Source organism: Triplophysa rosa, linkage group LG14 (assembly GCF_024868665.1).
Source record: "Triplophysa rosa linkage group LG14, Trosa_1v2, whole genome shotgun sequence".
NCBI lineage: Eukaryota > Metazoa > Chordata > Actinopteri > Cypriniformes > Nemacheilidae > Triplophysa > Triplophysa rosa.
In genome coordinates this window covers 21,880,949-21,901,119 of record NC_079903.1, presented here as the reverse complement: position 1 = coordinate 21,901,119, position 20,171 = coordinate 21,880,949, and the positions used below count along the sequence as shown (strand labels likewise).

Genomic DNA, 20,171 nt, shown 5'->3' with positions numbered 1-20,171 from the left:
ATATGAAATCTGTTTAGTCTTGCTTAGTTTAAATACAGCCAATCTGTATTTAAAGTGTTAATATTATAAACATTTCTGTTAATAGAGAGAAACATTCAAGACCTGCATGTTGCATTAAGGAGTGTGGACAATTTAATAGAAACAGTTGTGTTCCTGTATAGCTCAGCTCGCGGATCGTTGTAGGTTCAATTCCCAGAAAACACACATATTGATAAAATGCACTTGTAAGTTGCTTTGTGTACAGTAAGCCTCCGTTTATGTAAATTTGCCTTCAAGTGAATCCTAGCAAACTTTAATAATGATCACACAACATTCACTTGTTTAAATAGGAGGTTTTTATTGTCAATCATACCCTTGAGTTCTCGAGAAAGAACCTTTTAATATTTCCAAATAAAAGAAAACCTCAAACAACTTTGAGAACCGCAACCGGCACAAACTTGAGGCATCTTTTTGAACAAAATATTTCCTGAATGGAAATGAGGTACACTGAAGGTTGTGGGGAAAACATTCCAGCATACCCAAATAAAATAACAGCAAGATTAAAACAACACAAATATAACAAATCTACAGACAGTCAGTAAAGGCATATTTTATGAGAAAAAAAAAAACTGCACATCAGGGACCATGACTGCGTCTCCAGGACAAAATCGACATCATTCATTCATTCATTCATAAATACAGGACAAAAAAGATAACATGGAAAAGAATGCAACAGACAAATCAAACAATAAGCGAAAAGCAGCATTCAATATGTTCAGCCACCATAACCAATAAAACATTTAAACAGAATTTAAATATTTGATATGAATTCATTTAAGGCAGTAGGGAATGTTATGGAAAAAAATATTGCAATGACATCCACTACAATATACAGACCAACATAAAACCTCCTGAAGTGCAGTGTTGGTCTGTCTCAATTTCCTTCACATCAGCATCAAGCACAACTATTTCTTCTCAAAAAATGGATCGTGGGCTGTAGATTGATATGTTTCGTTCCTTAATTTTAATGCAGCGAACAGACAGTCTAATTATTTACATATGTACTATACCAATAAATGACACAAATCAACGATCGATAGTCAATCGACAAATTCAGTGTATTCACAGGATCATTATCACGTCTGTGTCTCTCATATGTAGTGACACAAGCACACTCACAACGTCTGTTTGAGTCCTGTCTTGGGTCGAAGCCTGCTTGACATGTTTTGTTGAAGCTCTGTTAGCACTCCGTCACGCTCCTCTAACTCCAGGAGAACTTGCTTTGGGGACAAATGACAAACATGTGTAATGTAAAACAAAACACTGACAACAGATAAGCTACATCAGGGCTAGAGGGCTGTATTTAAAAATAAAATGATTACATTTCATTGTATGTAACTTGTCATTTTTAAATTAAAGTATTTCAAAAGCTTTGTTGCATGAACAAACCTTTCAACATCCTACAGTAGATGTAGAATACAGTACAGTACGTACCTCAATGAGTTTATCCCTCTTCTGAAGATTCTCTATTAGTTTCCCCTCTTCAAAGTCTCGCTCCTTATTTTCCTTCTTCTGCCCTAGTTCAGCCTCCTTATTCTCTTTGGTTTTCTCTCTCAGTTCCTCGAGTGTCACCTTGAGTTTCTCTGATAGTTCAGTCATGGCTTGTTTGTGACTTTCTCTCTGTTCCTGAAAGAAAGGTGGACAATGAGAAAAACATCTAACGAAACATTTACAAATCAAATCTTACAGTGGCCCGGGGTCTCGGGTCGGGTGGGACTCCAAGCGCAGTGCAGTCAGAAACTACCTTTATGATCGCTTCAGAGTCCTTTAAAGCTATCGCGAGACTTGAGATCTCCTGCCTCAAGGTGGCGCCAAGCTCTTCTCTATCTCTGAAGCTGGTTTCCAGCAGAGATTCCTTTTCTCGCAGCCGATTTACTAATCCAGCCTCAGCCCCGCCCCATTCCAATCCCCGGCCAATCAGAGAGTCAGAAAGCGCCTAAGGGAAAATAATCGTAACTGGTGACTACTTGAAATCACACATTAACCAAATTCCCTCTGCAGCGAGAAAGATAATGCCACGTCTACCTGCACATCCCTGCGTGAACTCTCTAGCGCCCCCTTGAGTTGGGAAATAAATGCTTCATTATCTTTCACCAGTGCAGTCAGCGCTGAATCTCTCTCTTTCCACACCTCCCACTCCTTCATCATTTCCTGCTGCGCTCGATCTCGCTCGGCCAGCTCCACACGCAGGTGCTGTGTGAAGAAACAAAAAAAGACTTTCATTAAAAACTCACAGATTTGTAATCATTTGTATCATTATTTAATTTCTTTTCACACATAAAATAACATTTTAAGGTCACTAATTGAAAAAGACAGGACTACAAATAACACACACATATCCTAACACACATTTACAACACCAGCAGTCACTAACCATGTGTTTAAGTAAACTGTGTGTTTGTGTAGAGAGCGCTGTTTGTTTGACTCACATGAATAATATCCTGGTTACACTGGAGCACTGTGTTGAGTGTGATCAGGTCTCGCTCTCTCTCTCTGCCGGCGTCTTTAAGAGCTTGCAGTTGTTTTTCCAGCACTTTCTCCCTCTCCCTCGCATCTGACAGCTGAGCCTCCAGAATAAACTAATTACCATCGTACAACATAAACAAATACCCAATCATTTGCATTGTGCACATTACGACGAAGCATGCCATACAACATAGTGTTGTGCGTTTGTGGACTACCAAACGCAAATACTGTTATGTAATTTAACAACGTGCAAGTGTTTTAAGACTTTTTAAGGCCACTACATACTGTATTCCCTCAAGTTATTCATCATACTCGGTGACACAGAACCAACATTTACACAGACTGCGTAAGAGCTTGTTCGGTGTTTTTTTTTAATTGCCGAAAAAAAACGGTTCACGTCAGAATTGCATGACTGTGGTTAGGGTTAGTCTGCGATTATAAGTGGCTTAGTTTAAAAAACAAAAGAAGTAGATGAGAAGTCTTCACGCACATGTGAGATTAGCGTGTGTGTGTCGTTTAATCCGACCCTCACCTCACGCTCGCTGCGTTTATCATTCACGGCATTGGTCAGTTTTTTAATAAGGCTGTCTGTCTCCTTTGACTCCACCCCCTGCTCAGCACACAGCCTCTGGATCAAAGTCACACATTCCTGAGGGAAAGATCCCAGTTTATCATGCACGCAATCGGTTTCTTCCCTGTATCTACAGGAATTTATGGATTTACAAAAATAGCACCCATGCTGAATTAGCCATCACTGAACAACAGTTTATAAATGCAATACTAACCTGGATTACGTTCTCTCTGCTGTGCAGCGATTGGCTGAGATTGTCTATCAGGTCATTCTTTAGACTGGCCTGTGCGCAGCAAAAACAGACACATATCAGAGTATTATTCTCACTAACGGGTATCATTCCCACATGCAGCAAAATGAGTCCTCTTCATGCCTGAGGGACAGTTCATGTCACTGTGACTCAAAAGCATTCCTCTTGAGCTATTTTACTGCTACCAGCTCACATCATGGAGTCAGTTTTCAATCACTCTATGATTATATAACACATTTTAAATGGAACTTTTACCATTTTTACCCAAACATAAAATCATTTATTCATTTACGCCCATGTCATTCAAAACCTGTATCTGTATCGCTGTCCTTCTGAAACCTTGTATGTCCATATTCGCTGTTTTTCAGAAAATGGACAAAACACTGTACTTTTTAAATGTTCAAAGTTGACAAGCACTTTTTAATACTTTTAGATATTTGCAAAACCCAGTGACAAACATAAAGGGCGACTAATAATACTGATTTATGGCCAAAAATAAAAAACACAGAATATGGAGATACAAGGTTTCAGAAGGACAGCAGCGATGTGACTCTTCTGTGGAACACAGAAGAAGATATTTTGAGAAATGTTTTCAAATACAATGGAAGTCAATGGGGGCCAATGTTGTTTGATCACCAACGTTCTTAAAAGTATCTTCTTTTCTGAAAAAAATCAATTTAAGTTTTACCCCTGTAAACTTGTCTTTCCCTCATCTTGACCGATCTTAACAAATATTAATTGACTTGGCATCTGATGTCAGCAATCAGCTTCAATGTTTTTTTTTTTTTATGTATAATCTGAGGGTAGATATTGAGCTCTGAAAGACCAAGAAGATGTTCTAATAAAAGTAAACATGAAGCTTTTTGCAAAAAATGGGCAAAATGTTTTAGATTTTATGCGAGCACTTACGCTTTCGGTTGCAAATATATTAAAACAAGATCAAAAGACACAGGCACATTAAAATAACTGTTGAAAGACTGTTAATGATAAAACAGGTACAACCAAAGCCCAAGGCAAACTCCTCCAGTCCGGGAAGATTCCTGGACGAGGCGTGTGAGCGTGCGCGTGAACCCAGGGCATAAAAAATCCACACGCCCTCTGTAATATGCCTTGTATAACCAATCATTTGAGAAGTCAACAAAAAGATTAACAAAGGGCGTGTCTTACATGTTAATTCTAAAAACAATACGCAGACCACATGTTCAGCTTTCACACCCAGTCTGATCCATAGATTTCTAAATTTATATCAACCCAATGTCAATCAGCACCTTTGGAGGAGTCTTCGGTTGATCGACAGGAGCACTGGGTACTGGTTTGTCTGCGTTCCTGAGCTGCGCCTCCAGAGTTCTGATGCGAGACAGAGCTTGAACCAGCTGCTCACGCAACTGCTTCACAGCGAGGTGAACCCTACCCGTAGACACCTGCATAAAGCAAAGGAATACAAGTATAGAAGAATCCTACATGAAAAAAAAATGTAAAACAGATTCTACAATATTAGGCAAATATTAGCCTCACCTCTCTTTGCAAAGGCAGAAACTCATCTCTTAGTTCGGTCAGCACATCCTCACTCTCCTCTTCAAGCTCATCATCCGTCCCGTTATCCTGCTCTCCGAAATTCAGTTCTCTCACTAACCCCGCTTTCACTCCCACTTCGCCCTTCCCATTATGCACCTCCCCTCTGTCCAGCACAGGAATACGACTGCCAGCTGGCGAGCTGACCGGCTTTCCCTCAATTCCCTTCAACTCTTTAAAAATTGAATCCAAGATGACCGCCTGCTCCTCCGGCCAATCAAATGGATCGTTGCCATCCAAAGAGTCCAGCGACTGGACGGAGGCGGTGCGGGATTGAGATCGTAAAGAGTGACAGGATCCGGACAACGAGGCGGGGCTTGAGCTGACAGACGGCACTTTAGACCAATGAAGAGGCATGCTGCGAGACTTATCCCGAGAGAGGCCCAATGAGGCAAAGGCTTGCTCGGGCAGGTGTCGGGGAATGCCACAAACAGACTCGTAATCTGAGTCGGACACTCGCAGGGAGTCGCAACATTCGCACGTTTTGTCTTGATGGCACCGTTTCCCTGTTCTCCTGTAATGTGGACATGACTCCGCTTTCTCGGACCACCACTCGTACTCGGCGAGAGACATATTTTCCCGCAGCATCTCTCTGTATCCTTCTCCCGCAGAATCATTTCTGTGTCGTCTTCCCGGTTCCCCTTCCTCCTCACTGGAGCTCCCTTTTCCCCTGGAATTAGGAGAGTGGTGTTGATAGTACAAGCTTCGGACCCATCGCCTGATCTTGTCCCTTTCCTGAGTGAGTTTCTGGAGTCTCTCACTCGACAGAACCTTGACTCGTGAGATGACACTGTCGAACTTGAAAACTTGCTCTAGAACAGACACGCACTTGCCACATATAAACTCCCCCCGTCCGTCCTTACGTGGTACAGGCTGCTCTATTATGTGCGTCAGGACACAGAGCAGGTCTATTCCTTTTGTGGGGGTGAGCGCGGAGTGAGACTTGGAGAGCGACCGAGAGGAGCTGAGAGATAAAGTGCTGCCTAAAAATGTAAAGAAGAGAAATTAAATGATCGGTTAATGGCGACGGAAATAATATTACAGCTTTAACGTGTCCATACTCTTTTGTCCATAGTCCTAGATGTTTTGTGCATCATGGAAAGGCTATGGGTGATTTGAAATGTATGTAAAATAATCTCATATTTGTCTTTTTAATAACCTGATTATTAAAAATATATTCTGTTGTTAATAGCTTATACAAAAATAAATAAACAAATCGATCAAACTATAAATGTTTTCTTGTTCATACCCCATGGGCTGCTCTGCACAGATCTGGGCAAGCTTCCCTTGCTGGAAAAATCTGTCGGGGTATGAGGTTGTGTCTCCTTCCGGGTTTGAGCCGTGTACAACCATCGCCGCTGGTTGCCCTGCAGGTCACCTCCACAGATCCGGCACGCTTCACTTTTACTTCTGGAAGTCATTGTGCATACAGTAGATACTCTATAATAATAAAATATAGAGACAATTAAGAGATTGTAAAAAGCAAACACAAACGTTATAAAGAACATTTTCTAAAGCAATACGTCATTTAGTCTGTTCATGACAATATCTACTATATTTTTTAAATGAGTAGGCTTTGCAGTGAAAGCATATTTATTCCACACAGCTGTGTAAATCTATCAGTAATTGTTTTTAATGGCAGTACTGTTGTCCTTTGCCTGGGGTGGATCCACTGGATGACAGCTCGATTTCCCCTCGACAGTGTCACTGTTTACACAGCTAAACCACAGACTGGACACGTCGACCTGCAGCCTTAAAACACACACACAGACGTTATAAAAAAAATCTGATTCAATATTTGTCCAACTCGTCTTTTTTCCAATGTCGCAGGAGTTATTTAATTCAAGCTTATTTTTTATTGCTTCACATTTTATTAGTTTCACTTCAGGCTTTATAGGTACACGCACACCACGTATTTTGTATAATATAAAACACAACGAAGCATAAATAACGTTTAAAATACAATCACGTGATCGTTTACAGCCAATAAGCAGCAGTTTAATAACAAATATATAAATGTGGGTACGCAACGCGTTGGCACAGAAGTTCCCATGCGGTGAGTAATCTCAGCAACTCTCGGTTCGGCTTTCTGTGTCCTTTGAAACTCTCTTGAACTCTATTACGATAAGCTGGTATGAATTTGGAGATAAACGAATCTGACTTTTGATTCCCGGAATGACAGAATGACCCCGCAGAGGACATAAACATGATATGACAGTAACAACTGTCAAACACACGGCAATCGACCTGATAAGTTTTGAGGCACGAAAAAGACGATTGCGACCGCAAACTTACAAATAAAGTTACTTACCGAGATTCCGGAAGAGTAAACTCTCGAGCGCGTCCGTGCCGGAGCAGTAGCCACCGCGCGCGGCCGGTTTACCTTGCTGACGTCATACTAAATACCTGTTGAGCACGCGGCTGCGCGGCGCGCTCCAGCTGTTTGCGCGATTACGTGTCGCCCACATGCACTGTCACACCATTATAAATAAATCTGGTATATCGATTTGCATTACAGAGGACACTGGGGCTAGTTGTCACACTTCGTGAGTTTTCAGATTAGATACTGTATATTTCTAAAGTAAGATTTTGATTTCATGCCTACAAAGCTATTAGACATTGCTATTAAACATATTAACAACACACAGCTTTTACCCAATATGTTTTATTCATTTATTATTAAAACTCCAATAGCACAATAGCAGCTCTTAGAAAATCCTTAAACGGTTCATAACAAATTACATTCTGCTTGCAAATCAAAGGGAATGACAGTATATAACAATAACTACAATCCATACAAGCGATGATTTTGATTAAAAACAGGAGTGTGTAATACTAAGACAAGCTAAACACACACGATCATGCGTTCAAGAAAACTGTTCTTTGTTGTTGTTCTCTGTGGATTATGTAAGCCACTTGTCAATGCAGGTCTGGTAGACCGTGAGGTTTGAATGCCAGGATGTATGCCACACACCGGGAACGACACACTTCACCACGGCTCCTCTTGAATCCAGTGTTTTCAGGCCGAAAGCATCTTTTCGGTAATACTGGATAGAGAGGACGAATGATTATATCAAGCAATACAGCTAAGTAACTGCACTAATGTTGATTTAAAAATGACCAGCATTCTTAAATCTTAAAAACAAGATGTTCTTGTGTCCACTTACGTCCTGATTTTCCATCTCAACCACAGTTTCATTACTGTCGTAAAATCCAAAAATACTGTAGGGCAAATGAAGAGATAAACAGTTTTACCGTAAGGCACATTGCCTTGAACATGTTTTATTCAGAATCTGACTTTCAGAGACGCCAAACTAAAGAAAAGCACCACATAATCCCGTGAGACCTTTGTAGTGGAGTTCAAATGTCACTCTAAATATTTCTCACATTAGTTTCAGTCTGGTGCATTTCCACACAGATTAACCCTTTACACAACTTTCTTTGGGAGTACAGTTTGATCATTTGCGACTCTAATAATTTGCTTAGTATATGGCATGTTATTTTTAGTTGTTTCAAAACAGCAATTTTAGATATGTATTATGTGATAAAATATCTGCAGAGACCTTGACTGCCATGGCGTAATAACACCATCATCGTTTCCACCAATCATGACCAGGGTATGTATGCGTAGGAAGCTGTCTCGCCACGCTGCAGAAGAGAAACACACAACAGGACTCGAGGCCACAGAAACGAAAATACATGAACAACACAAACAGATGTTGTAATCTGAGTAGTATATACACACTAAACGGATTCATATGGGCCGTTGTTATAATAAAACCCAGGTTAAGAAACCTTCTGTAAGTTAGCACTACAAATAAGAATCTTTTTTTCTTTTACCTGTTAAGTTGACATGCTCTATTTCACCATTCAGTGGGGCAAGATAGTTGCTGCTCTGTAGATATCTCTCTCTTTGGTGTGGGTCTACAGAGAGAGAAAAAACATAGAGAGTCACGCAGAGATGATATGTTGAAAATCAAATAAAACAATTATAAAATTCTAAAAATGCACAGATAAAAAGGATTTAAAGGGTTGCGGTTTTTCCACAAAAGTGACATATCTCCTTACCATTCCAGTAGTTGCAGACAGATATCTTTTGTCCCCATGCTGTATAACAAATATGGTACAGCCTTGTCTTGATAAATTTAGGGAAAAAATACCTCAGATAATAGGAATCTGTAAAAAATGGACAAGGAAAATGACACACCACATCTGCTTTATTTAGAGATATTGCGGTTTGTAATATAGGAAGTGTACAAACCTCCGTACTGGCCAGCTAGTGGTGAAGCCAGGAATATCAGAGAGTGAACGTTGTGTGTGGGAAGAGTTGCAAGAACTCCACGGCATATCAGACCACCTGTGCATGTGTAAATAGATTATTATGATTAGATGATGGTTAAAATATAACAAAGGGAAAATATGATATAAAACTGTTAAAAAATGTTATTGAGACAAAGTGCTTCAATCTAGTTTTAGATATGCCATAATTAGTTTAGTATATAATATGTTTTATACGTTTAAAATGTATTAATTTATTTTTTGTTATTGTAACTTTTTGTGAAAATGTAGTTTTTGTGTCTCTGTGCTTCTCTAGAAAAAGTTATTTGGCAAAAAAGTAGGATAGTGTAATCGCTTATAGGGATGGGTAAAGCTGAATGACCTTGTGAAAAGCAGATGAGATGGACACCGTCTGCACTCTGCATGATGGAACTGATGGCCTGTCTGTAATCTTCCACCTGTTGCCACAGTGGTTTCAAACTGGCAATGTAGTCATACAAAGCAAATGTGGTCACATTGGTACCTGGATGAGACTTGAAAAGAGAAGTTTGTGAGTTTCACTGAAGATAGAAAAGAGAAGTGTCAAGGTGGCAAATCCGTTGTAAAATACAACTAAATATTATATTATTTGGTTGTTTAAACCGGAGATTCTTGTGGGTGTACAAAACCCCAAAACTGTCATGTAAAAACAATGGGACCTTTGCATGCAAATGTTTAACTTGGATAAATAAACAGTTCTGGCACTATCATGCATACAGCAGTTGTAAGAAGTCAAGATGATCTTACCTCATTGATATATTTCGCCAAAATCTCGAACTGTCTTGGTCCATCTAAAATCCCGTGAACAATAATTACTGGTCTGTATCCCACAACGGAGGACAGCATTGCAGTCCATATAAAAGCACCAATGACCGAAACCTCCATAGAGTCACACCAACACTCACAATACTTAAAAAATATAAATGTCAATCAAATTTGTTTTTTACCACTAAATATATTCAGTATTTATTATATCCAGTTTGAAAAATGTTTAAAACACGCTCCTTTGAGTCAAATGCGTTTTTAATAGATATTGGTTGTTCCGCATCTGTCGCATATGTCACAGCTGAGGTGATGCTTATATACTGTAGACCGCTTCCTCTTTCACGGCTATTGATAAAAACAGTTGATGTGGTTTTATCGGAAGATAAACAAGCAAAACACAACAATTTCACAATTATAACGACGAAAAGTAACAATGTCTAGATACATTTAACACTTTTGCTATTGACCTCTAGCAATATCGAGTTATAGCCTGCAGAGGTGCCTTTTAATTACAAACTAAAGACGCTTAGCTTTTTTTCTCAATTGTAGAGCGGTTCAGACACTATTACAAAACTACTCGTCTCTGGTTAGCTTGAAATACTGAACATTACCTATTTATTTAAAGAAAGCTTTTTTTCTGCATAACAAAGTCGTCCCATGAGCATTACAATATACATTTACTATATTTAAAAAACTTGTGTTTGTACGTCTACACACTAAAACTAAAATATAAGCTATTTTGTGGTTTTCTACATTCTGACGTATAAGTATTTTTTATTACAGTATTTCATAGGAAAGTGATTGTTCTAAAATTCCATATCTAATATTTAATCGATTTCTGAATAGATGTGGTCATTAAATGTGATATTTTCTTATATTTGTATGTTGAAACATTGAAAAGGGCTAAAAAATAGAAGAGAGTGGCTCTTACTTTCATAAACGTATCGGGGCTTTTATTTTGACAGGTCGCTTTTGAGAACGTCGTGACCCCGGATGTAAAGTAAATGTTTTCATAGGTTAAAGCGCGTGGAGACACAACAAACGTCAGTAAACGTTAATAAAATCATTGTTATATAACAACAATTCTACTTGTACACCCCTGTGCATGATTTCAGGATGTTTAATGGTCTTACCTTTTGCTCGTAGCCGTAGTTTTAATTTCAAGTAAGATTCGCTGGTTAGTTTTTTTTCAAGCGTTTGATTTCAACTAAGTTTTGAAAGTCTTGCAGTGTTTTGATGTCCCCAGAGGTTAGTGTACACTGTTATATAGTGAATGCTGTTCACTTTTGTGACTTAAGACTGATAAATGTTTCTAATGCATGCTGATGTTCTGTATCATGTCTGTATTATGATAAAGAGACACTCTTAGGTGACTCTAGATGTTGTGTGTTTATCTATACAGTCACAATGGCCAGTCTTGAACAGTGGGTTAGTGATCAGCTTCATGACATCCTGGGTTTGAGTGACAGATATGTGGCCCAGTACATGATCGGTCTGGTGCAGAAGTCCTCTGGACCTCAGGACTTTGTGACTCGTCTTCAGCAAACTGGAACCATTGACATTGATCAAAGAATCACAGCGTTCGCACATGAGTTATACAACAAGGTATACTTTTGGACTCACAAGACAGTACTTTATGTGTAAAGAGCTATTCTGTGGCCTACTTTGACCGGTTGATATAAGTAAATGGTGTTGTAATACTTCCGTTTCAGGCCCCCAAAAAACATGTGGTAGAGAAACCCGCCCGAGCGGTGGAACGACATGTGATGGAAATGGAGAGAAAGAACAGAACTTACACTCTTCTGGAAGACAGTGAGAGTGATGAAGAGACTGTCAGAGAAAGCGGAAAAGAGACGAAAAGCAAAGACAGAGACAAAGGAAAAAAGAGGAAACATCTCAGACAGAAACAAGAGGACAGTCCATCGTCCGACGAGGAGGACAGAAAGACGAGGTGAGTTATATCAAAAAGGTTCTTTTTAACATTTGACATTTTTATGCTGTGTAATTTTATTAATAGCCATGGTATGAATAAAATGTGTATTTACAAAGTAATATAGTTTTTCATCTCAACTGGGAGGCTGTATACACTTGTTAGGCAGCTTGGTGCACAAGAACAGATTCAACGTTGGTTCATTCTGTCAGAAATGAAAGTCTAAACTTTATAATAGTGCTTTCGTTCTCAATGGATTCTCTTGTTTTCTCTTGAACACTTTCAGCTCTAAAGCTGTGGATGAGCCAAAGAAAGCTGCTAAAGACGAGGAGGAAGAAGAAGAATGGGAAAGAGAGGAGAGAGAGAGACTCCAAGACCTGGAGGAGAGGGACGCCTTTGCGGAGCGTGTCAAGCAGAAGGACAAAGACAAGACCAGACACATACTTGAGAGAAATGACAAAAAGGTGAAGTGTCTAAGCTTCTTTGAACAGAATAATCGTGTTTCCTGTTCTTTTTTAAGGACTCTGTTTGATCAGGAAAAGGTGATTTATGATGATCTGTGCTTTATTGTTATACCAGGCATATGAGGAAGCACAAAAGAAGCTAAAGATGGCTGAAGAGGATCAAAAGAAGATGGTGAGATATTCTTTTAATATCTGCACGTGTTTAAAGAAAATGACAAATGATCTTATGTATTAGACGCCTGTATATTCTGTGATATTTATTCAAATCCTTTTTTCAGCTCCCTGAATTAAGGAAACAGTCGCGTCGGCAGTATCTGTCCAAAAGAGAGCAGGAGAAGCTGGAAGACCTGCAGGCGGAGATTGCAGATGAGGAATATCTCTTCTCCACAGACAACCTTACAGACCGGGAAAGGATAGATTTGGAATATAAAAGGAAGGTGCGAGACCTGGCACAAGACTACAAGAAAGCAGGGGCCAAAGAAAAAGAGGAGAGAAAAAACAGATACTACATGCCTGAGGAGAAAAGAAACAAGGTGAGTCTGATAGTTGAGTTCCTGGCGGGTTATGGGGTAGAGTTTCCCAAATGTGCAGTTCTGGAATACAACAATCAATGGTGGTGGGGACCAAAATGAAACCGTAGTTTTTTGTATAAAAATAAATGCATGCATTACAATACCATTTGCTATTTATTTGAGTAATCCAGTAAATTGTTCTTGATCTTATTGTTTTTCTCTTTGCTGCTTTCAGTCCATTCCTCAAAGAGACATGGAGCTGGAGTTTGAGGAGATGCCTAGGGAGGGAGGGGGGGAACAGGGCCGGTGGGAGGAGGCAAGAGTTGCCACTGCCACCCTGCAGTTCGGGGCCAGAGAAGAGAGGGAACGCCGAATAAAGGAGGAGAAGGAGAAGTACCAACTTATTCTAGAGGAAGAGGAGATGATCAACTTTGTCACCACGGCCATGACCATGAAGGGAACACTATCAGAGAAGGTTGACATCACAGTAGAATGAAACACTGTCCCCTATGTCTGTCATGCAAACTCAACTTCTTTCTATGCGTTTCTGAACTGCAGGAAAGTGAACCAGAGTTATCACAGGCTGAGAAACAGAAACAGTCCATCCAGGAGGTCAGGCGCAGCCTGCCCATCTTTCCATACAGAGAAGACCTTCTAGCTGCCATCAGGAACCACCAGATCTTGGTGATAGAGGGTGAGACCGGATCCGGCAAGACCACCCAGATACCTCAGTATCTTCTGGAAGATGTACGTACTTATTAGCAAACTCTAGATTCGGGATTTTCTACTCGCTTTTGTGGGGTGTTGTGTATCATATTTTTAAGCATCAGTAGCCCAAAAAAGGTCAACGTTGCATTTCTTGAATTTTTCTTCAGGGTTACACTGAAGGGGGAATGAAGATCGGCTGCACTCAGCCTCGACGAGTGGCGGCCATGTCCGTAGCAGCCAGAGTCGCACAGGAAATGAGTGTCAAACTGGGAAACGAGGTGAGAATCCGTCTGCTTTTAATTGTGGGATTCACATTCGGTTGTGTGCGATGCTGATTCTTGAACATCATCAGCTATTTTGTCCTATCTTCTGGATTTAGGTGGGCTACAGCATCCGTTTTGAGGACTGTACGTCAGAACGCACCATCCTGAAATACATGACGGACGGCATGTTGCTCAGAGAGTTTCTTACGGAGCCTGATCTCGCCAGTTACAGGTATTACAAGAAAACCTTCCTGTAGATTAGATTTGCATCTTTAGACTGGCAGTATGCAAAGTGAATCAACATCAGAAATCTATTCATTAACATGCCTAGGTATCCATAGAACCGCATTTTTCGAAAGGTTAACCGGTCTGCTTTCTCACCTCTGATTGGCTGCCTCCATTATTGTCTCTGTCAGCGTGGTCATCATCGATGAAGCTCACGAGCGAACGTTACACACAGACATTCTCTTCGGCTTGATCAAAGATATCGCCCGCTTCCGTCCCGACCTAAAGGTCCTGGTGGCCAGCGCAACCCTGGACACAGAGCGTTTCTCCCGCTTCTTTGATGATGCGCCTGTTTTTAGGATTCCAGGACGCAGGTTCCCCGTGGACATCTTCTACACAAAGGTAATGAATTGTGATTACATTTACATTTTACTGTCGCTTGAAAAGTTTTCAGAGACAAGCAAATTGTCTTTTCACAATGATTGTGGCAATTAGCAAAATACATTCAAATGTACAGTTGGACCAATGAAATTTCACAGTGACTGGGGAATGTTCTGTTGATTCTCATGCTCGCTGTTTTTTTAGGAATTTAACATTTTCTTTGCTTGATAACGGTGTAGAATCGCTGTTGTATTTAGACCAGTTTTGTGTCTCACATGGCAACATACATTGAAATGTCATCTTTGGTTTCAGGCTCCAGAAGCAGATTACCTGGAAGCGTGTGTCGTTTCTGTCCTGCAGATCCATGTCACCCAGCCAGCTGGAGACGTGCTGGTCTTCCTCACAGGGCAGGTCGGTTCCTGACTCTGTTTTAACTTCACCTTTTAGATCATAAATTGGATTTGTTGTGTCTAAGGTTAAAAGCAACAGATCATCCGTGTTAGTGTAGATCAGGGGTCTTCAACCGGGGTCCGCGGTGGAACTGCAAGGGGTCCGCTAAATACCGTTTACTCACAGGCAACTTTTTGTTAAAAATGTAAAGCATGGGTATAGAAATATTACAACCAATGTTCTGTTTAAGCTGCGCGGACTCATTGAAGCTCCCGCGCATTGCAATTTTAATCTGCGTGCGTGCAGAAACATCCGTTCATTAATATTTATATTAATAATAGGAATGTCAAAAATACTGGTACTTTGGTACCAAACCAGAATTATGATTCAACCTCTGCAAAAAAAAAACCTGTTTCGTTATAAGTGATTATAAATGTTCAGATTTGCTTGTTGAAATGCTTAATCGGACATAGTTTGTCATTTGTGTGTAGTAAGATTAGGACGGTTTATTCTGAAAAGTAATGGATAGTTAAAGGGATATTCTGTCATCATTTGTTATTTGAAACCTGTATGACATTTTTTCTTCTGCGGAACACAAAAGAAGCTATTTTGAAGAATGTTATTAACTGGACCCCATTCGCTTGAATTGGTTTTGTGTCCATCCAATAGAAGTGAACGGGTGCCAGCACTGTTCTGTTACCAACTTTCTTCAAAATATCTTCTTTCGTGTCATACAGGCTTGAAATGACAAGAGGAGTAAATGATGACAGATTTTCATTTTTGGGTGAACTATCCCTTTATTGTTAGTGCAGACTTGATATGTATATTGATGTGTACTGTGTTGTTGTGTTGTAGGAAGAGATTGAGGCATGCTGTGAGCTGTTACAGGAGAGATGTAGGAGGTTGGGGTCGAAGATATCTGAGCTCCTTATTCTGCCCATCTATGCCAACCTGCCCTCTGACATGCAGGCCAAAATCTTCAATCCCACCCCGCCCGGGGCACGCAAAGTAAGGGCGCTATTACCCCTGCTCGCCACCAGGGGGCATCATGTCGGTTGGAAGTTTTTGGAAGGCGTTATACACAAACACAAATAAAACATTTTCCTAATGACCTTGACAATACACTAAACGCTCGGTTTCACAGACACTTAGCTTAAGTCAGGACTAAGCCTTAGTTGAGTTAAGATATTTATGTCGCTTTTATAAAAATGCCTTAGATGAATACACTACTGGTGTGCATCTTGAGACAAAACAATGGCACTGATATATTATGATATTTCTTATATTCAGTTAAGACAGGTCAAACATTGATTTTAGTCTGGGACTAGCCTTAAGCCTTGTCTGTGAAATTGGGCCTAATGTAAATTGACGGTGATAATAACAAGTGTTTTGGGTCTGCAGGTTGTGGTGGCCACAAATATCGCAGAGACTTCTCTTACCATCGATGGAATTATCTATGTGATTGATCCAGGCTTCTGCAAACAGAAGAGTTACAATGCTCGGACAGGGATGGAGTCCCTCATTGTCACCCCCTGTTCAAGGGTAAGAGGCAAATGTTTCTTTCACATTTATGTCTAACGATAAAATGCTTCAAGTATAAATTGTGCGTGCCTATACATTTCTTCACAAAATAAATGTTTGTTTTTTATCGGATGTGTTAGACTACAAGCAAGCATACACACATAGTCCTTCAGCTCTGTTGAAAAGCATCCCCAGGTGCAACTCGTAAACCTATTTGAGTGAATGCCCTGCAGAACTGAAAATTAGTCAGGCTACGTGGAATGATTTTCATTTGGATAACATTGTTGGTCACGTCATAATTCTCGTACGGTCATTAGTCGTCTTTTATACTAATGGTGACTTCACCGTTAAGAACGTAATAATAAAGAATAAAGAGTAGGTGTGAGAGCTGCTAGTGTAAATATAGAGACAACAGAATCAAGTGTGCTTTGTCATTCCATTTATATCTCTTATTAGAAGTTTGCGTCATTTCCTGTTGATCGGGTATTGAAGTAGGTTGAAGTTGAAGCTTTTGATGTGTTGATAAATGCTTTTGAACTTTGACTCAGAGTGATATATTTTGATATCGCACAGGCCTCGGCCAATCAGAGAGCGGGCCGTGCAGGAAGAGTGGCTGCAGGGAAGTGTTTTCGCCTGTACACGGCGTGGGCCTTTAAACACGAGATGGAGGAGACCACAGTCCCAGAGATCCAGAGAACAAACCTGGGCAATGTGGTTCTGTTGCTCAAGAGCCTGGGTGAGAAACATGGAGTCAATATGTTTGCCAAAGTATGGTTGCCACATTTGCAAACTTTATTGGCATGCAGCACAAAACCTAATTATGTTTTTTTTTTGGGTGTGGCACCACTTGGAGAATGTAAAGTCAGCGCGTGCACAATAAGACGTGATGCAGTTCTATCCATGTAATGAGATTCCGATCTGACATGTATTTTTTTGATGTGTGCCACAGGTATAAATGACCTGATTCACTTTGACTTCATGGATCCTCCTCCTCATGAAACGCTGGTCTTGGCTCTGGAGCAGCTCTACGCTTTGGGGGCCCTCAACCACCTTGGAGAGCTCACTAAAGTACGGAAGAACTGATTTAAGGAAATTGGAGCAATGTGAAAGACCTATAATTATGCTCTGTACTAGCATAGAGTTGGTTTACTAAACCCCCATTAGCCTTAGTATACATGGAATTGTGTTCACCATAAATATGGGTTGCGAACACAGTAATGAGGTATTAATAAATGACTTGTCTCTAAACACCACTTGCGGAAATAGGTCAAGTTTTGATTTTGTCTTCTTGCGGTGTAGCTTGGCCGAAGAATGGCTGAACTTCCTGTGGACCCCATGCTGAGTAAAATGATTCTGGCCTCAGAACAGTGAGTCTCAACGACAAAACGTGACATTTCATCATTTCTAGTCATTAAAGCTTTTTATGTTCTTATCGTTGTTTTTCGCTTCATGACACAAGTAAATAATTGTAATGATTATGAATGTGTTCTTCCTTTCAGTTATAAGTGCTCTGAGGAAGTTCTGACTATAGCGGCCATGGTGTCCGTTAACAACTCCATCTTCTACCGTCCCAAAGACAAAGTGGTTCACGCCGACAACGCCCGGATGAACTTTGTGGTACCGGGAGGGGATCACATGGTGCTGCTCAATGTATACACGCAGGTGCGTATATACGAAGAGTTTGGTTCCAAAATGAGATAACTCCGTTAAATAAAGGCAGTTAAATCAAGAGACCAGCGTTTACACACCTGCGACTTGTTATTAACAAAATACTAGCGTGACTTCCTTAAGGGAGAAATGGAGCAAGTTCTGCACGCCTGTGAATGCGTTTGTGTTCAGATGCTGTTGTGGGAAATTGTAGTGTTGTACAATTATAGCTTTGTTTCTGCTAAAACATGATGTTCTTTCTAAAGATGCGATTAGTTCATTTAGTTCTTTTAATACATTGAATTATTAAAAATGAATGCACACCCGAGGTGAAGTATCTGGGAAAAGCATTCTGATGATGTTAAATTGTAATTCGGTCAAGAAAGGTGGAACCATTTATTAGTTTCGCACTTTTAGAAAGTTTTTCAATACATTGGAATGCGTGTCAACCAATCGGAGTCAACAATGCTAGGTTTCATGAAAGTCAAGCTTTATCAAGAGCATTTGTGGTTGATTACCACAGAAAATAATTGTTTCTTCTTCTGGGTTTTTATTTTTCAAAAATTGCAGTAATGCAGCTTTCAACAAAATGAATTATATAGGCCTTTCATCGGTTAATCATTTCTCTTCACGACTCTCTTTCAGTGGGTAGAAAGTGGTTATTCGACTCAGTGGTGCTTCGAGAACTTCATCCAGTTCCGCTCGATGAAAAGAGCTCGAGACGTGCGGGAACAGCTGGAGGGATTGATGGAAAGGATTGAGGTGGAACTGTGCAGTGCCAACGGTGACACCATGCCCATCCGCAAGGTCAGTTAACCACAGTAAACCACAGTGCATCTTTTGCATTTCCTCTTTCAGAACTTGCCGCTTTGCATCAGCTCCGTCACGAGTGTGCTCTTGCGCGTGTGTGTTTTTCGCTTGTGTTTTGCACACTAATTGTTCAGCTTGATCCTGATCGTCTCTTGTCTTGCGCTGTGTTTTTCACACTGGTAGTTCCGGTTCTGTGAGAATGTGCAGTCAGTGTTAGTCAGCTGATTTTAAAGGAGGATGAACAGACAGGCCAACAGAATTCCTGAATGTTTACACACTTGCAAAGTTTCAGTTATCATGCTTTTCTTAAATGGTTTGCGTTTAGAAATGTAGGTTAGGTGACTAGGTGCGAGTTAGAATGCTAACAAGTAAATCTACAAGTAAATCCTACTTGTTTTGACCATCATAAAGTTCACCAAAAAATACAAATTCTGTCATCATTAATTCACCCTCATATCATAATCAAAACCTGTATATGACTCTTTCTTCTGTGGAACACAATAGAAGATATTTTGAGAAATGTCTCATGAGTAAATGATGATGGAATCCCTTTAAATATGCAGAATATAAAGAATAAATGCATGTGTTGAGCACAGCTGAAATAGCACCTCAAAAGTAACTTCTATAGGCTTCGTCCATCATTTTGGATTTGATTTTACACTGAGCCAGTCACAGTGCATTCTGGGATTGCCTTTCTTGCTTTCGTTTGCTGATGAGGTTTTCGATCAGCTCATTAGTTCTAAACTTGGTTAAACCTGTGATCTGTTCCCTGCAGGCAGTGACGGCTGGATATTTTTACCACACGGCACGGTTGAGCAAAGGGGGTTACAAAACAGTCAAGCACCAGCAGACGGTTTACGTCCATCCCAACAGCTCCCTGTTTGAGGAGCAGCCGCGCTGGCTCATCTACCATGAGCTGGTCTTCACCACCAAAGAGTTCATGAGACAGGTCTGCCTCCATCTACATCCTTCTCATTTTTCTCAGTTACTAATGCTAAAAACCGGACTTGGGGTGGGATCGTTTGAGTAGGGTGTGTAAGCAACCTGGTTCTTGAATGTCCTAGAAATGGCCCAGTAACCATGCAGAACACTTTATGGGAACCGTAGCACCATGGGGCTAGTTTTGCATTAGTAAGGACTGATTTAATTTTCCCACATTTTTTTTCATCTTGTCTTCTGTTTCAGGTGATAGAGATTGAGAGCGGCTGGCTCCTTGAAGTGGCTCCTCATTATTACAAGAACAAAGAGTTGGAGGACAGCAGTAGTAAGAAGATGCCACGCAAACAAGGCAAAGCCCGTGAAGAACTGGGCTGACCCTGACATGAGAAGACCATGAGACA

General features: G+C 40.4%; 3 protein-coding genes across 6 annotated transcripts; 1 reads left to right on the top strand and 2 right to left on the bottom strand.

Annotated features, from left to right (window-relative positions):
• Nucleotides 1–320: 320 nt before the first annotated feature.
• Nucleotides 321–7,291, bottom strand: si:ch73-95l15.5 (myosin-11). Of its 2 annotated transcripts, none has more exons than XM_057350685.1 (12): nucleotides 7,210–7,291; nucleotides 6,544–6,650; nucleotides 6,148–6,338; nucleotides 4,842–5,881; nucleotides 4,595–4,747; nucleotides 3,291–3,359; nucleotides 3,038–3,154; nucleotides 2,469–2,618; nucleotides 2,065–2,232; nucleotides 1,784–1,975; nucleotides 1,474–1,665; nucleotides 321–1,259 (listed from the first exon to the last, which is right to left on the bottom strand). In XM_057350685.1, exons 3-12 carry the CDS (start codon nucleotides 6,317–6,319, stop codon nucleotides 1,155–1,157), a joined length of 2,358 nt encoding a protein of 785 aa, XP_057206668.1. In that variant the 5' UTR covers nucleotides 6,320–6,338; nucleotides 6,544–6,650; nucleotides 7,210–7,291; the 3' UTR covers nucleotides 321–1,154. The 2 variants fall into 2 exon arrangements, with proteins under 2 accessions (XP_057206668.1, XP_057206669.1); XM_057350686.1 differs by having other exon boundaries at nucleotides 2,469–2,600.
• Nucleotides 6,902–20,146, top strand: dhx16 (DEAH (Asp-Glu-Ala-His) box polypeptide 16). 3 transcript variants are annotated; one of them, XM_057350682.1, is made up of 21 exons: nucleotides 6,902–6,954; nucleotides 11,383–11,585; nucleotides 11,693–11,931; nucleotides 12,197–12,374; nucleotides 12,490–12,546; nucleotides 12,653–12,907; nucleotides 13,122–13,361; nucleotides 13,445–13,633; nucleotides 13,762–13,872; nucleotides 13,974–14,089; nucleotides 14,274–14,484; nucleotides 14,776–14,874; nucleotides 15,709–15,861; nucleotides 16,255–16,395; nucleotides 16,948–17,110; nucleotides 17,324–17,442; nucleotides 17,674–17,741; nucleotides 17,874–18,036; nucleotides 18,667–18,828; nucleotides 19,607–19,780; nucleotides 20,017–20,146. In XM_057350682.1, the coding sequence occupies exons 1-21, from the start codon at nucleotides 6,915–6,917 to the stop codon at nucleotides 20,143–20,145; spliced, it is 3,210 nt and encodes a 1,069-aa protein (XP_057206665.1). In that variant the 5' UTR covers nucleotides 6,902–6,914; the 3' UTR covers nucleotide 20,146. The 3 variants fall into 3 exon arrangements, with proteins under 3 accessions (XP_057206665.1, XP_057206667.1, XP_057206666.1); XM_057350684.1 differs by lacking the exon at nucleotides 6,902–6,954 and adding an exon at nucleotides 10,955–11,023; XM_057350683.1 differs by lacking the exon at nucleotides 6,902–6,954 and adding an exon at nucleotides 10,977–11,228.
• LOC130564554 (lysosomal thioesterase PPT2-like) lies at nucleotides 7,533–10,264 on the bottom strand. The gene is made up of 8 exons (XM_057350693.1): nucleotides 9,963–10,264; nucleotides 9,559–9,709; nucleotides 9,160–9,255; nucleotides 8,967–9,074; nucleotides 8,739–8,822; nucleotides 8,462–8,546; nucleotides 8,066–8,120; nucleotides 7,533–7,945 (listed from the first exon to the last, which is right to left on the bottom strand). Exons 1-8 carry the CDS (start codon nucleotides 10,098–10,100, stop codon nucleotides 7,802–7,804), a joined length of 861 nt encoding a protein of 286 aa, XP_057206676.1. The 5' UTR covers nucleotides 10,101–10,264; the 3' UTR covers nucleotides 7,533–7,801.
• Nucleotides 20,147–20,171: the final 25 nt, after the last annotated feature.